The sequence below is a fragment of the Eptatretus burgeri genome, chromosome 17 (assembly GCF_056783735.1).
Source record: "Eptatretus burgeri isolate ZD-2024b chromosome 17, Ebu_testis_v1, whole genome shotgun sequence".
In the NCBI taxonomy this organism is placed as follows: Eukaryota; Metazoa; Chordata; class Myxini; order Myxiniformes; family Myxinidae; genus Eptatretus; species Eptatretus burgeri.
Genome location: NC_140977.1, coordinates 24667165 through 24681278, shown reverse-complemented (window position 1 = coordinate 24681278; position 14114 = coordinate 24667165). Strand labels below are relative to the sequence as shown.

General features: G+C 45.8%; 1 protein-coding gene across 2 annotated transcripts in view; it reads left to right on the top strand.

Moving 5' to 3' along the window:
- Positions 1–314: 314 nt before the first annotated feature.
- LOC147009574 (endoplasmic reticulum-Golgi intermediate compartment protein 3-like) overlaps positions 315–14114 on the top strand; it is a 43950-nt gene continuing 30150 nt past the window's right edge. The window contains exons 1-4 of one of the 2 annotated variants that reach the window (XM_085862655.1): positions 317–534; positions 1001–1071; positions 3094–3181; positions 3391–3510. In XM_085862655.1, coding sequence (XP_085718781.1) covers positions 444–534; positions 1001–1071; positions 3094–3181; positions 3391–3510 — 370 coding nt within the window. In that variant the 5' untranslated portion in view covers positions 317–443. Of the gene's footprint in view, positions 535–1000; positions 1072–3093; positions 3182–3390; positions 3511–14114 lie in introns of both variants that reach the window. The other variant, XM_085862657.1, reaches the window with a different exon arrangement.

Sequence of the window (14114 nt, the reverse complement as noted above, 5' to 3'; positions counted from 1 at the left end):
CGAATTATAATATTCACCCGACACGTTCCCTCAATAATTTGAATCGCGTTCAGGGCGACAGTTTCCCGGACACCGTCCTGACGTCACTGAATTCCCGATTTTCATTGGCGAGCGCGGTCACGGCGGGATGTGATTGGCCCGGCGAGCGCGGTCACGGCGGGATGTGATTGGCCCGGCGAGCGCGGTCACGGCGGGATGTGATTGGCCCGGCGAGCGCGGTCACGGCGGGATGTGATTGGCCCGGCGAGCGCGGTCACGGCGGGATGTGATTGGCCCGGCGAGCGCGGTCACGGCGGGATGTGATTGGCCCGGCGAGCGCGGTCACGGCGGGATGTGATTGGCCGGCTCGATGTTGCGGAAGTGTCCGCCGTTTTGACGCGTCCGTTGTGAATGTTCAAAGTTTACTTAATCGCCGCGGATTAAAAACCGTCCCATCCAAAGCTATGGAAGTGGAGTTCGCTCGACTTCGCCGATTCGACGCCTTTTCGAAGCCTCTGGAGGATTTCCGGGTGAAGACTTGCGGAGGAGCCATTGGTAATGTTCTTCAGACGGCTATTCTATTTAATTCATTTCATTTTGCTTCGTTGCTCCCCCTTCCATCGTTGTTGTCGTCACTCGTCGGGATGCAATGAAGGGGGGAGGGCCGGTTGGCCTTCTGCCCCAAAACTTTTAAATTTGGTTACTTCTATTATTTGGTAGGTGACCAACCCTTCCCGTGTGTACCTGTTCTCCTCTCTTCTTCCAACCCTCTTCTCTCCTCGTCACATCATCTAACCTGGTCTACGATCGATTGTTGTGTGTGTGTGTGTGTGTGTGTGTGTGTGTGTGTGTGTGTGTGTGTGTGTGTATGTGTGTGTGTGTGTGTGTGTGTGTGTGTGTGTGTGTGTGTGTGTGTGTGTGTGTGTGTGTGTGTGTGTGTGTGTGTGTGTGTGTGTGTGTGTGCGTGCTTTCGGGTTCACTTCTCCGTGTCACGGATGTTCCAACACGACCGTGTTTGCAGTGACAGCTGTAAGCGGAGTCCTCATGATGGTTCTGTTTGTGTCTGAGCTTCACTATTACATGAGCAAAGAGGTGAGTCAACCAGATACTGCATATCAAGTGTCTGATCTGTTGTACGAGTTCAGTTGCAAAGCACTGGCTTGGTCTGTTCGTGTTCCCATCCGACATCACAAAGCTCTGAATGATGTCGGAAACTCGGGTTCAAATTCCATATGCATCATAAATGTTTGTCCATTGTTTACTAATGTCCTTTTAATTCGTGAAAAGTGCACTAATGTCGAGTAATGTCTACGTCCTGCACGTGATGCATGTACAAACTCTTCCCTGAGCGTTGGACCACTTAAAAACTAATAAATAAAAAATAATCTCAAAATTCTAAAGCCTGTCCGCATCCGCTTTGTACTCAAACTAAACTTGACGAAAACAACTTTTAAATAAAGAAGGAAAAATGGAGAATTAATTTTATTATTTTTCTCAATATTCTCATAATTGGGGTTTGTTGACATTTTGATGATAAACGCTCTAATGGGAAAGGCAGTTTTGGCCTGGACAGGCACACTAAAGCTGTGGTAAATAAATAAATTTTAAAAACACTCGCCCATCTCGCATTGACACCTGCGGACGGCTCACAGCGACTTTGCCCTTTGACATTTTGACCCACTTAATAATTAGTGTTCTCCATATTCTCATGAGAAAGGTTTGTTGAAGATTTGATGACAAAAGCTCAAATGGTAAGAAGAAAATAAGTTATGCCTTGGACACACACCACACGCACACACACGTCTTGGATCCAGACATTGCACGTGGAGTTCAAAACGTATCAATATTCACAATTTCTAGTTTCGTGAATTTTTGTTGCCCACTCTGGCAGTGTATATGGTTAGGGTCGCAGGTTAGCATACTGACTGGAAACAATATATATATATATATATATATATATATATATATATATATATATATATATATATATATATATTTATATATATACACTACAAACTATTCGGTCAATTTTATCCAATGTATAAAATTGCCTTTTCATTGATTTACTTTACCGAGAAACCTAAGCAGTCTTCGCAGTTTGCGATAATTATTCTATCAAAGGACATTCCTAGCAAACTCCATAAATATTGCATACTCTGTTGGTCTATTGAGAACCAATCCTACAATTGATTTGCAATTGGTCACTGGCTTCAACACCAATACAAATTTTTTCCTACGGACCCAAGACATCAATATTCTACACACAGTATATTGAACAAACAATTTCAAATGGAGCATCTAACCGCCATTAGAGCATTTAGATTGCATCAGATGTGGCAATGAATGTGAATTGTTTCTCCCAGCTTTCCGGCTCGATGACAAAAGACGCCAGTTGCAATTTTGCCATCGCCATCTCTATTCCGTTTAGAATCCTGTGCAGGCACGGGCAACTTGCCAGTTCCTTACAATAGCCCGAGTGGAACCGGGTTATCTACTAGTTTGCTATTAAAGTAAAATAATTTATTAGATAAACTTTTGGATGCGATTGCATAGTTTGCAAGTTGTTACCTTTTAAATTTTGTTTGCTTTTGAATGCGTACAAGAGAAAAACCATTGGCACTCTTGCTGCAACGTCATAGATTATTATTTATTTTATAAATTTTTTTGTGGATTGGGGGTGGTGGGGTGGTGGGGTAGGGTAGGGTGGGTGGGTGGGGGAAGGTGCAAAAAAAAAAAAAAAACAGTTGCAACAATGGAAGGAATGAAAGCATTTTGCTCAAGTTCTGTTTAAAGATAAATTGATTCTCAGACAAGATGAAGTGGTTTTATTTATTTAAACAATGATGTAATAATGCTCATGGAGGAGTTTATTCATTTACGTTATGCATGTTGGACAAAGGATGCTGAAAGATGTCGGTGTATTTTACAAGGACCTTAGTGGAGAGCCTAAATTGATCTGATGAACCTCTGCCAAAGCTTGTCATCAACATTTAAAAAGTATATATATTTTTTTTTATTTAATGTTTGTGTTTTTTTCTCACAATGTTATCATGGATCCTTGAGCTGCTGGTGTCATCAAAAAAATGTTTTTTTTTTCAAAACGTTTGTTCCCAGATCCGTTCGGAGTTGTACGTCGATCCATCACGTGGACAGAAACTTCGTATTGAAGTGGATTTGGAGTTTCCACACCTACCATGCATGTGTGAGTGTTGCTTTATTTGTCGAAATGTTGACCAAGGCAAGCGAGGAGGTGTGCATTAGAATTCTTAAGTGTATGGTTGTTTATGGGTATAGGATGTGCAGAGGTTGATACAATTCGGTTTGTGGGGAAACAAAAATGCAGAAGGTTGTACATACAGATGTTCAATTCCTCAGTTGATTTGCACTTCTTTTGTCTAAACCTGTATGCAGTGCTGAGTGTAGATGTTATGGATATCTCTGGAGAAGAACAGACTGATGTGTTGAATAATTTGGAGCGTACACATCTTCGTCCCTTCAACCAGCAGCAGGGATCGTTTGCCCCAACTGCAAGTAATCCTTAAGCCAACATTAATGCTATTCTTGCGGCCGCACGCACACAACGGGGCTTTTACAGGCTGCGTCATGCTGCCGGTTACGTGGTATGTTGCTATAAATGCGCCGCTGTGCAAGACACAGACCAATATGTTGTCATTGGACTGATACAATCCGATGTACCACATTCTGTGTTCTAAATCTAAAGCGTTGGTTCTGTGAAAGCAGTTTCTTGGTCAGGTCAGTCAGTTGGTCAGTTTTCTTGAATGTCAGGTCAGGTTCGATCTGTGACCTGCTACAGGTACCATGTAAACCTGTACTAACCTGTTCCATGGTCGGGTTGTCGGCGACTAAACCGTCTCCCCCACCAGGTTTTCTGGTGAGGAGGGTGTTTGGATATGGACACCCAGCAGGATTAAAAACAAAACCTGTCAAAGGGCGGAGGAGCTCCTTGTGAGCCAACGGCCATCCATATCTAGTGCCCAACTGTGTCTGCGGACGTCCTCCTGCAGTTGGGTTACTTCTTATTAGGAGGTTGGTGGCAGGATTTGCACTCCAGCCACCGTAAAACCCTTCATTCCGCAAAACGCAAAAACGCAAAAAAATCTGAAAACCCACTCCGTGGGAGTACCTCCTGTGCAGCTTACTTCGCAGGGCAGCTCACCGGATGACGGGATTGGGGCAAAGCCGGGACCCCAATCTTTGATAGGAGGGAAACCACGGGGTAACATCCCTGGGTCAGATTGCGGGAGAGTGTGTCGGAGTGGTGCTGGTGTCGTCCACCAGACGGCGGTCTCCTTGGGTTAACCTGAGGCGGTCCTTCGGGTGGGTGCCTGGAATGTCCTATCCCTAAGAGGATGATCACCTGTCCCTGTTATCATCTGAGCTCAGCGTTTGGACATCGGGATTGCAGCTCTCTCTGAGGTTCGGAGACCGGATTGCGGCGAGATAATGGTGGGTGGTTACACCTACTATTGGTCTGGTCGCTCTGATGGTTACCATACCCAAGGAGTTGCTGTAGCTGTGTCCAATAAGCTGACCCCAATGATAATTGAGGTAACACCGGTCAACGAGCGTATTATGAGATTAAGGATTCGTCACTCCTTAGGTGTCATTTCCCTGGTCTCTATTTATGCTCCGACTGAGGCGAGTGATCTTACCGTGAAGGATGCATTCTACGCCACACTCGAGTCTGTGGTTGATCAGTGCCCCAGACGAGATACACTTCTAGTCTTGCTGGATTTCAATGCATCGACTGGAACTGATAGGGATGGTTATGAGGTGTGTGTTGGTCCCCATGGGTCAGGAACTATGAACCAGAATAGCACTAAGTTCCTTGACTTTGCAAGAAGTCATGGACTGAGGGTGGCTGGTTCATGGTTTCAGCGCCCGCAAGCTCATCGCTGGACTTGGTATTCCAACGCTGGCGGTGTGGCAAAGGAGATTGACCATGTCCTCATTGGCGGTCGTTGGAGGATGATCCAGAACTGCAGGGTCTACCGGAGTGCTCAGTTCCTCAATACTGACCACAGGCTTGTTGTAGCAACTCTAAAGCTGCAACTTAAATACTGTAGAATGGTACCATCCCAGCCTCGGCTGGATGTTTGCCAAGCTCAGGGATGAGAGAGTAGCTGAGGAGTTTGCGAACAGGCTGAGTGGACACTTGGGGGGTCTGGGTGCTTTGGGGTCCTGAAGAGTTGTGGAGCACCTTCAAGACCACCGTCCTTGATGATGCCGGTGGATGCCTTGGAGTTCACCGCAGGGCAAAGAAGAATTTTGTCTCTCAAGGGACACTGGACACCATTGACCAGAGTCGCAGGGCCAGGCTGAATGGCAGAGCTGAGCTGTTCAGGGAGCTGAGGCGTAAAACTGTACGTGCACTGAGGGTGGACAAGGGAGGCCTATGTGCGAGGAATCTGTGAGGGGTAGAGCATCACCTGTGGACAGGTGATTCTCGTCCCGCTTACAGGGGAATTCGCGCATTACGTTCATCCAAGCCCATCCCTCGGAGCACTACAGTTCGAGCAGAGAGTGGTAGGCTCTTGACAGAGGAGTCTGAAGTGAGGCCCGCTGGGCCGGTTACTTTGAGCGGTTGTACCAGGCTGATCCCCCAGCTGTCGAGTTGGACGTCAAGGGTGTTACAATCCCTGTTGCTGACCCTCGAATCAACTGTGGTCCACCATCGCTTGTGGAAACACGGGCTGCGGTGAACCAGTTGAAACGGGGCAAAGCTCCAGGGATCTGTGGCATCCATGCTGAACTTCTCAAGGCTGGTGGAAATGCTGCACTCGCGTCGTTGCATGCAGTTTTGTGCTCTGCCTGGAACACAGGCATCATCCCAACTGACTGGAAGAGGGGCCTTGTTGTCCCTCTCTGGAAAGGGAAGGGTGATCGCCAAGACTGCAACAACTACCGAGGGTGACGCTGCTCTCAGTGCCGGGCAAGGTCTTTGCTCGGATAATTCTTGATAGGGTTCGCCACCATCTGCTTGAGCACCAGCGTCCAGAGCAGTCAGGCTTTACACCAAAGAGGTCAACGATTGACCGTATCCTTGCTCTTCGTGTCCTCACTGAACGCAGACGAGAGTTTCGGCAGGGGCTGCTTGCAGCCTATGTTGATCTCTGTAAAGCGTTCGATTCAGTGAATCGGGATGTCCTCTGGAGGATTCTTGGTCTTCGTGGGGTGCCACCGAAACTGATCGATCTGATGTCTGAACTCTACTCTGGTACTGAGAGTGCTGTGAAGTGTGGTGGTACCGCCTCTGACTTATTTCCAGTTGTTACTGGAGTTCGTCAGGGATGTGTACTTGCCCCCACACTTTTCAGCACTTGTATGGACTGTCATTTTGGGAGAATGTCGGAGAGATCAAGTGGTGGTGCATCGATTGGGAATGTCAAGATCTCGGGCCTTGACTTTGCAGATGATGCAGTCATCTTTGCGGAGACTTTAGACATCCTCTTGGGGCCCTCGAGGTGCTGAATGAGGAGTCGGAGCCGTTGGGATTACGGATTTCTTGGGTCAAAACAAAGATCCAGGCTTTCGGTGACATCTTGGATGCTGCTGTCCTGTCTGTGTCTGTTTGTGGTGAGGATGTTGAGGTCGTGGATAGATTCACTTAACTTGGCAGTGATATTCATGTCTCCGCAGGTTGTGAGCCGGAGGTCAATAGACGTCTGGGTGGGGCCTGGGGAGTCATGGATTGACTGGATCATGTGGTGTGGGCGCTGCCGGTAGCTGCCTGTGCGGGAGGACTAAAGTCCGAGTCTTCAGGTCCTTGGTACTTCCAGTCTTGCTCTATGGGTGCGAGACTTGGACTTTGACCAAGGATCTGAGACGGAGACTTAATTCCTTTGGTACCAGGTCTCTTCGGAGAATCCTTGGCTATCGCTGGTCGGATTTTGTGTCCAACGAGCGGTTGCTGAGAGAGACTCGGATGAGATTTGTTACCTGCATAGTCCGTGAGCGTCAGCTGCGGCTGTATGGACATGTGGCTCGTTTTCCTGACGCTGATCCTGCTCACCAGATTCTCTCAGCGAGGGAGTCTCATGAGTGGAGGAGGCCAGTGGGCCGACCACGTGCCTCATGGTTGCAGCAGGTTGACCATCATCTCAAGGAGATGGGGATGGGCCTGGCATCTGCCTGGGGGATGGCCAGACGGAGGCCCCTGGAGTACCGGCGGAAAGTGGACGCAGCGACGCGCTGTTCTGGCACATGCTCCCATACCTGACCTGACCTGAGTTTCTTGGCCAACAGTCATGCTGGTGGTTTGCTATCTCTCTCCCAGCAGGAGTTAGGGTAGGAATTTGTAGTTTGTTCAGGGTTCATGTCTCTGCTGGCTGTGAGCCAGAGGTCAACAGACATCTGGGTCGGGTCTGGGGATTCATGGATTCAATGGATGATGGGGTGTAGCGCTGCCAGTACCTGTGCGGGAGGACAAAAGTTCACGTCTTCAGGTCCTTGTTGCTTCCAGTCTTGTTCTTTGGATGTGAGACTTGGTCTCTGACCAGGGATCTGAGACGGAGACTTAATTCCTTTGGTACCAGGTCTCTTCGGAGAATCCTTTGCTATTGCTGGTCGGACTTTGTGTCCAACGAGTGGTTGCTGAGAGAGGCTCAAATGAGATTTGTTACCTGCATGGTCCGTGAGCGTCAGCTGTGGCTGTATGGACATGTGGCTCGTTTTCCTGACGCTGATCCTGCTCACCATATTCTCTCAGCGAGGGAGCCTCGTGAGTGGAGGAGGCCAATGGGCCGACCACATGCCTCATGGTTGCAGCAAATGTATCAGCATCTCAAGGAGATGGGGATGGGCCAGGCATCTGCCTGGGAGATGGCCAGATGGAGGCCCCTGGAGTATTGGCGGAAAGTGGACGCAGTGACGCGCTGCTCTGGTATGCTCCCTTTCCTTTCCTGATCTGACCTGACCTGTCAGCTCCATGGCGCTGATACAATACTCCAATATACACAAATAATTGTGGGAAGGAGAAGGAGAAGGATTTAATTCAGAAAAAGAGGATTTTAAAAAGGAAGGAAGTGGGAAAGTTATACAGGGAAGGTGGGGGCTGTGAATGAGGGACCAAAGAACCGATTTTTCTCCCTATCTTTGGGAGTTCACGTCTGCCTCAACTGTGATGTCTGTGAATCAAAAACAAGAGAGTGAAAAACGTCAAACATCCAACTTGTGCATCAACCATGAATAATCGCTGCTAACCAGAGCTGGTAGGTTGCACCCTGTCGTGGTATATAAACCCTGTCGTTGTCGTGGACCACTGATATAAAAACTGTCATGTTTGAAAGAAAAAAAATTGTCCTATGCTCATAACGGTCATTAATATTAAAGATTTGTTCTCCATTTTCTAGAACTCCATCAGTGGGATACAAAATGTAAACTGTTCAGCCTGGTGAAGGTATACGCTCCACCAAATGCCGTTCTAGTTGATCAGTGTGGTCACTTCTTGTTCTTCCCTCCACTTCATCTCCCCTTCATCTATCCTGTGGATACATAATATAATGCAAGTTGCACGATTGTGTCTGAATGGGGTAAACATCGTAACCACAGCACGTATAATGTTGAATAATATTTCGTTTAAGAGCTCGTGGAGCCGGACCGTGCGTGTGGAGGTCTAAAAAATATCCATACTCATGCAATTTCAACTTGTTTTCATTTTTAAAAAAAAAATTCTTATTTTTGCGCACATTGGTGGTGTATAATTTCAGAGTTTTTGGTTCGCACACCTACCAAACACACAAAAGAAATTAATATAACAACAAACTATTCAGTCAATTCTGTCAGTGTGATTACCTTTGGACTGTCAATTTCCATCACTGAGAAATCTTAGCAGTCTTTCCAGTTCATGTTTACTTTGCTGTCAAAGGACATTCCTGGCAAACTCCCAAAATATTCCACACTATTGGGAACAAATCCCTTACAACAGCCTGGTGGAACGAGGCTATCTGCTTGTTCTTTAATAAATGCTGTTTTTCCCCATTTGCGTGTCTGCCTGGTGTGCAGTTCAAATTGGAGACAGTAATTGATGACGTCTGTCAAACCGTGGCTATTATATAATGGTGCAAAAAGTCCTCATTCGGAGGTTTAAAATGCAGCTGTTCACTTTGGGGTATCACTCGACCCTCGTTCTTTGGACGAATGAATCGGCTCAAGGTGACAGATTTCTTTGGACTTTCTGTACGTTGGAAACCAAAGTAAAGGTCTGTTTGGCTTTTCTGGCAGACGTTGTACAGTCCCCAAAGGACCAATCACTAAATTGGTTACCATCCTGGTGGAGGATTTGATCTCGTATCCACCCTCGGTTGACCATAACAATATGTATATTTTTATATATATATATATATATATATATATATATATATATATATATATATATATATATATATATTTTTATATATATATATATATTTTTTTTATATATATATATATATATATATATAGATACACATACATATATATTACGGTCTGGTCTGGATAACTCCAGTCCGAGTCCGTGAGTCACGTTAGTATGACCGGAAGCACCAGTTGACCCCACGTCTCTTGAGCAAGTGTTCGAGCCACTGTTCCGCACTGCCACCGGGTGGAGCCGCAGGTTCGAGCAAGGCTCCTGCCGAGTCACTACGCGACCGTCAGTGATTAAATGAGGCCGAGCTACCTCATCGTGTGATGACCTATGGACCACCATATGCTGCCGCTTTGGTAAACAGCATTCATACACTTTCAGAGACCAAACTGTTTCATTTACACAATTCATATTTACAATGACATATGTACATTGCAGCATTCAACAACAAGCAAACATTTCCCTTTTCTTGACATGGCACTCACGACCCTTGGAATATCGGGTATTTACTGTGACTAAGCACCTCTATGACATGGGCACACTTTCGTTCCGACAGGGACAGAGGGAGAGAAGTAGTTGGGAAAGACAAGACGGACCCCTCTGACATGGTGCGACAGTTCCGGGGAACCAGTGCATCCTTTTGGGTGGTTGCACGAGCTGCAAAGCCCCCGGCTACTGGAGAGCTGCAAAGCGGGATTCCCCCATGACCGCGGTGAATGGCACCTTTGCACTCCTGTGTTTATTGGTTGATGCTCAGTAACTGTGCCAGACACCAAGGTCCACACCGTGACCCCCCCCCCAACCCCACCCATCGCATTAAAATGAATGGCAGCTCGACCCGCTGGCTTTTCCCGCAAAGCACACCATCACGAGTACACCAGGATCCGCTAACGGGATCAGAGGGGATGCCACACAGCGCACGGAGACAGACAGGCAGGTTTCGAGGACAGGAACTTCTGGCAGAAGAAGCCAGCTCTGAAAATAACCAAGCCAGATGCTCATGACTAGGAGGACTGAAATTAGATGTGGCTCTTGTGAAGCTTGTATGATATTGGATACGGATTTTTATTGTTTCCCACACCTGTAACTTCGCCCTTTTCTGCTCAGTGATCAGTTTGAATCGGCCCAGATTTGTGGGTGAATTTGGGGCGTCCGCTCTTTCTGATCCGATCAATATGTACCCTTGATTGGTGGCATTATCGAGTGGACGGCATTGTATTATTATTAACATCGGACGGCAATTATTGTGAAAATGGATAAAAATTAGGAAAAAGTGATTTTTTAAAAAATGTATTTATTTATTCCCCCCCCCCCCAACTTTTTTTTTAAATAATAGTGTCTGTAGAACTGAGATAAAATGCCTCCAAAATTCATTCTTTCACTCTTGTAGAGGTAATTATTGTACGTCTGATTTTATTTTACACCGTCCAGAAACACCATTAGCGATCTTTTTGGATTCAGATTCGACTTTTATTATGTGTATATTTTTAACATATAAATACAATCGTGGAATTGCAGTTTGTTTATTAACAGCGTGTTAAGATATGACCTCTGGCAGGTTGACTTCGAGCTGTCTTCGCCTCTAAGCTGTCTCGCCTGGGTTTGAATCTATCTCGGCCCATCTATAAACTGTCATTCTGGTGTTTCACAGACTGGGTGAATCGTCAATGTGTGCGTCATCCCTCCGATGGACATTAAGCTGGCAGACCTGTCTTCTGACATGAGTTGATGGACGTTAAAGATCCCCATGGTGTTCTTCGCGAAGAGTGGGCGAGTTATTGCCAGCACCATGGCCAAATTACAAATTCCTCCCAGAACAACTACTTGGAAAGTAATGGCACCCATTATATAACCCTTGCTCAGGAAGCTACTTTGGCGGCACATGCTCAGTAATGAGAATAGTATATCAAATTAAGGGAACCGAAAAGGGAAATAAAAAATAGGACCACTGGACCTGTAGCTTATGTGAGTCCTGGCCTAATGTTGTGACCCAATTTTGGTCGCATTCTGACTGATTGGTCTGGAGAGGAAGATTTTTGAAGGAATTTCCGTGATTTTTCCAAAAAATTTACGAAGTCCGCTATTTTGACACACTTCTAGTCACATGATCGGCATGACCTGCAATTTAACATCCCTACCCTGGCTTAATGTTGTAACCCACATTTGGTAGCATTCTGACTGGTGGGTCTGGAGAATAAGATTTTTGAAAAAATTTACTTAGTTGGCATTTTGACTTACCTAAAGTCATGTGACCAGAACAAGCTTCACAATCCCCATTAGTCTGGAGCGGAATATTGCTGCCAAATTACAGCCGGATCGGCCCAGCGGTTTGGCCGAAGAAGTCGAAATAGGAGACGAATTGATGATGCACGATGACAATACCTTACTTTATCTGGAATTCTAATTCCAGATAAGGGACATTTTCACGAAAGCGGGTCAGGTAACGGTAAAGAACAAACTCAAAAATCAACTTTCTTTGATATTCTCGAAATAGTGCTTGAACCCCTTATAAGGCCTAGAAAAATGTTCAAATGATGTCAGCAACACAGTATCACCATAAGCATAAGGCCTCTGCACTGACTGGGCAATATATGCTTGATAAAAATTCTCGGACAGTCTTTACCGTTACCTGACCCGCTTTTGTGAAATGCCCCATAAGCTAATTTTAAAAATGTAAAGGAAATTATGACCCCTTAAAAATGATAGAGCATGGCATTATAAAGAGAGGAGGGAATGGGAGTGGGGGGGGGGGAGTAGAGAAGAGGAGAGGAGAGGAGAGAAGAGGAGAGGAGAGGAGAGGAAGAAGTTTCCTTCTGTATCCATCCTGCCCACCCCTTTCCTCCCTACCCCATTCCTTGTCCAATTCTCCCTCTATTTTGTCCTTCATCCCACTGTTGGCATCCCCGTCCCCCCTCCCCCACCTGGCACCCTCTTGCTACTGTTCCTTTTGTCCTGTTGCATCCTGATCTATTTAGTGTTCCAGTTCTTCCACTTGTAAGCCTTGACTCTGACTGTATACAAAAAAGACATTGGTTGGCAACCATTGTACCTTTTTAAAGTCCATTAAATATTAATTAAAGTGATAGATTAACTTAAACTTTTCCCATCACTTGGGATAAGTACTCTTCCTAGTATGTATATATATATATATATACACATACATGCATACATATTCCAGTAGTACCTCCAGGCTGTAATGTTGAGCATCAGCTGTGAATTATGTCTCACTTGGTAAAACCGTGTAATCTGCTACTCAGACAATTGTCCCAGCTAATGCAAACCAAGAGACCAGAAGGCACGTGCAATCGGGCGGAGATAAAAAAAAAAATCAAATGCGTTAATGGAGTTGCAAAATGCAGTTTCAGGCATCATTACAGAACGTCCCATAAATGCTCGATTTGGGTTCCGATCTGGTGACTGAGAAGGTCATTGACTTATGGATAACATCAATGTCATGCTCATCAAACAATTGGGTGACCACACACTCTGTGGATGGTGGCATTGTCATTGTGAAAGAACCCTCCCCCCCACCCCCGGAAGGAAAGAAATGCTGCAACATGGGGGGAAGATGATCACCCAGTACCATTTAGTATCAATTTGTTTTGACCTTACCTTCTAAGGGAATGATTGCACCCTAACCATGCCAGGAAAATATGCCCCACAACATTACAGCACTACTAGAACCCTTCACTGTTGGAACCAAGCATTCAGGGTTGTAGAGTTCTTTAGGTTACTGCCACAATACACTCATCCATTTGGTGAGTACATGGTGAAGGATGATTCATCTAACTATATTGCATTTCTCCACTGCTCGGTAGTCCATTGCCTGTGCTCTTTGCACCACTGGACTTGCAAATCTGCATTGCCAGGTGTGATGAGTGGTTTGTGCACTGCAACCCGATTATGGATGGTATCCTGTTCTGTGGAGTTCTCAGTGGACCGTTTTTGATGAAACTGGCTGCTCGCGCCCCAGGTTGAATTTTACAGTCAATTCATCTGTCGTCGCTCGTCTGCTTTGCCTTGCATTCCAAACAATGCATGGATATCACGATCCTGGCGTATGCGCTTCCGCTCACTGTTGTCCTTTACTGATGTCTTTCCCTCGGAAAGTTCCATGCCGACATCACCTTCAACACAGTTGCTCGTGAAACGTCAGCAAGTTGAGCTGTGTTTGTCATTGAAACTCCTACCAAACGTGCCCCAACAATCGCCCCTCGTTCAGTGTCACTGAGGTTTTCTCTTGCAGTTATGCTAGCCATAATTTTTGGCAACCAGGCATGTGCAGCATTTTTATACATGACCCTAAGCATGCTGGGTTGTTATTTGCTTAATTAACACTTGGGGCACACCTGTGTCGAAGCCGTTGCTTTCAATATACTTGGTGTCCCTCATTTACCCAGGTGTTTCGTGTGTGTGTGTGTGTGTGTGTGTGTGTGTGTGTGTGTGTGTGTGTGTGTGTGTGTGTGTGTGTGTGTGTGTGTGTGTGTGTGTGTGTGTCTTTACAAACGCGCAATTAGGCACTCGTGTGTTTGAGTTCCTTGACCTTTTGATAAAATAAACATGTTTATATTTGATGATTTTTATTTTCTGAAAGTTGTAGTAATATGAGTTTGGCAATTGGTGTGGAGCTCAGTATTTCGGTAATGCTCATGTCCTTTGTATTTCCCTCTGCTTTTTACTGCCTTTCCTCCTCTCCATCTCGATTTCTTCAAAGATGCATTACTCGTTCTTTAAAAGCAGTTTGAGTACATTTTGAATGTGCTTGCTGTAT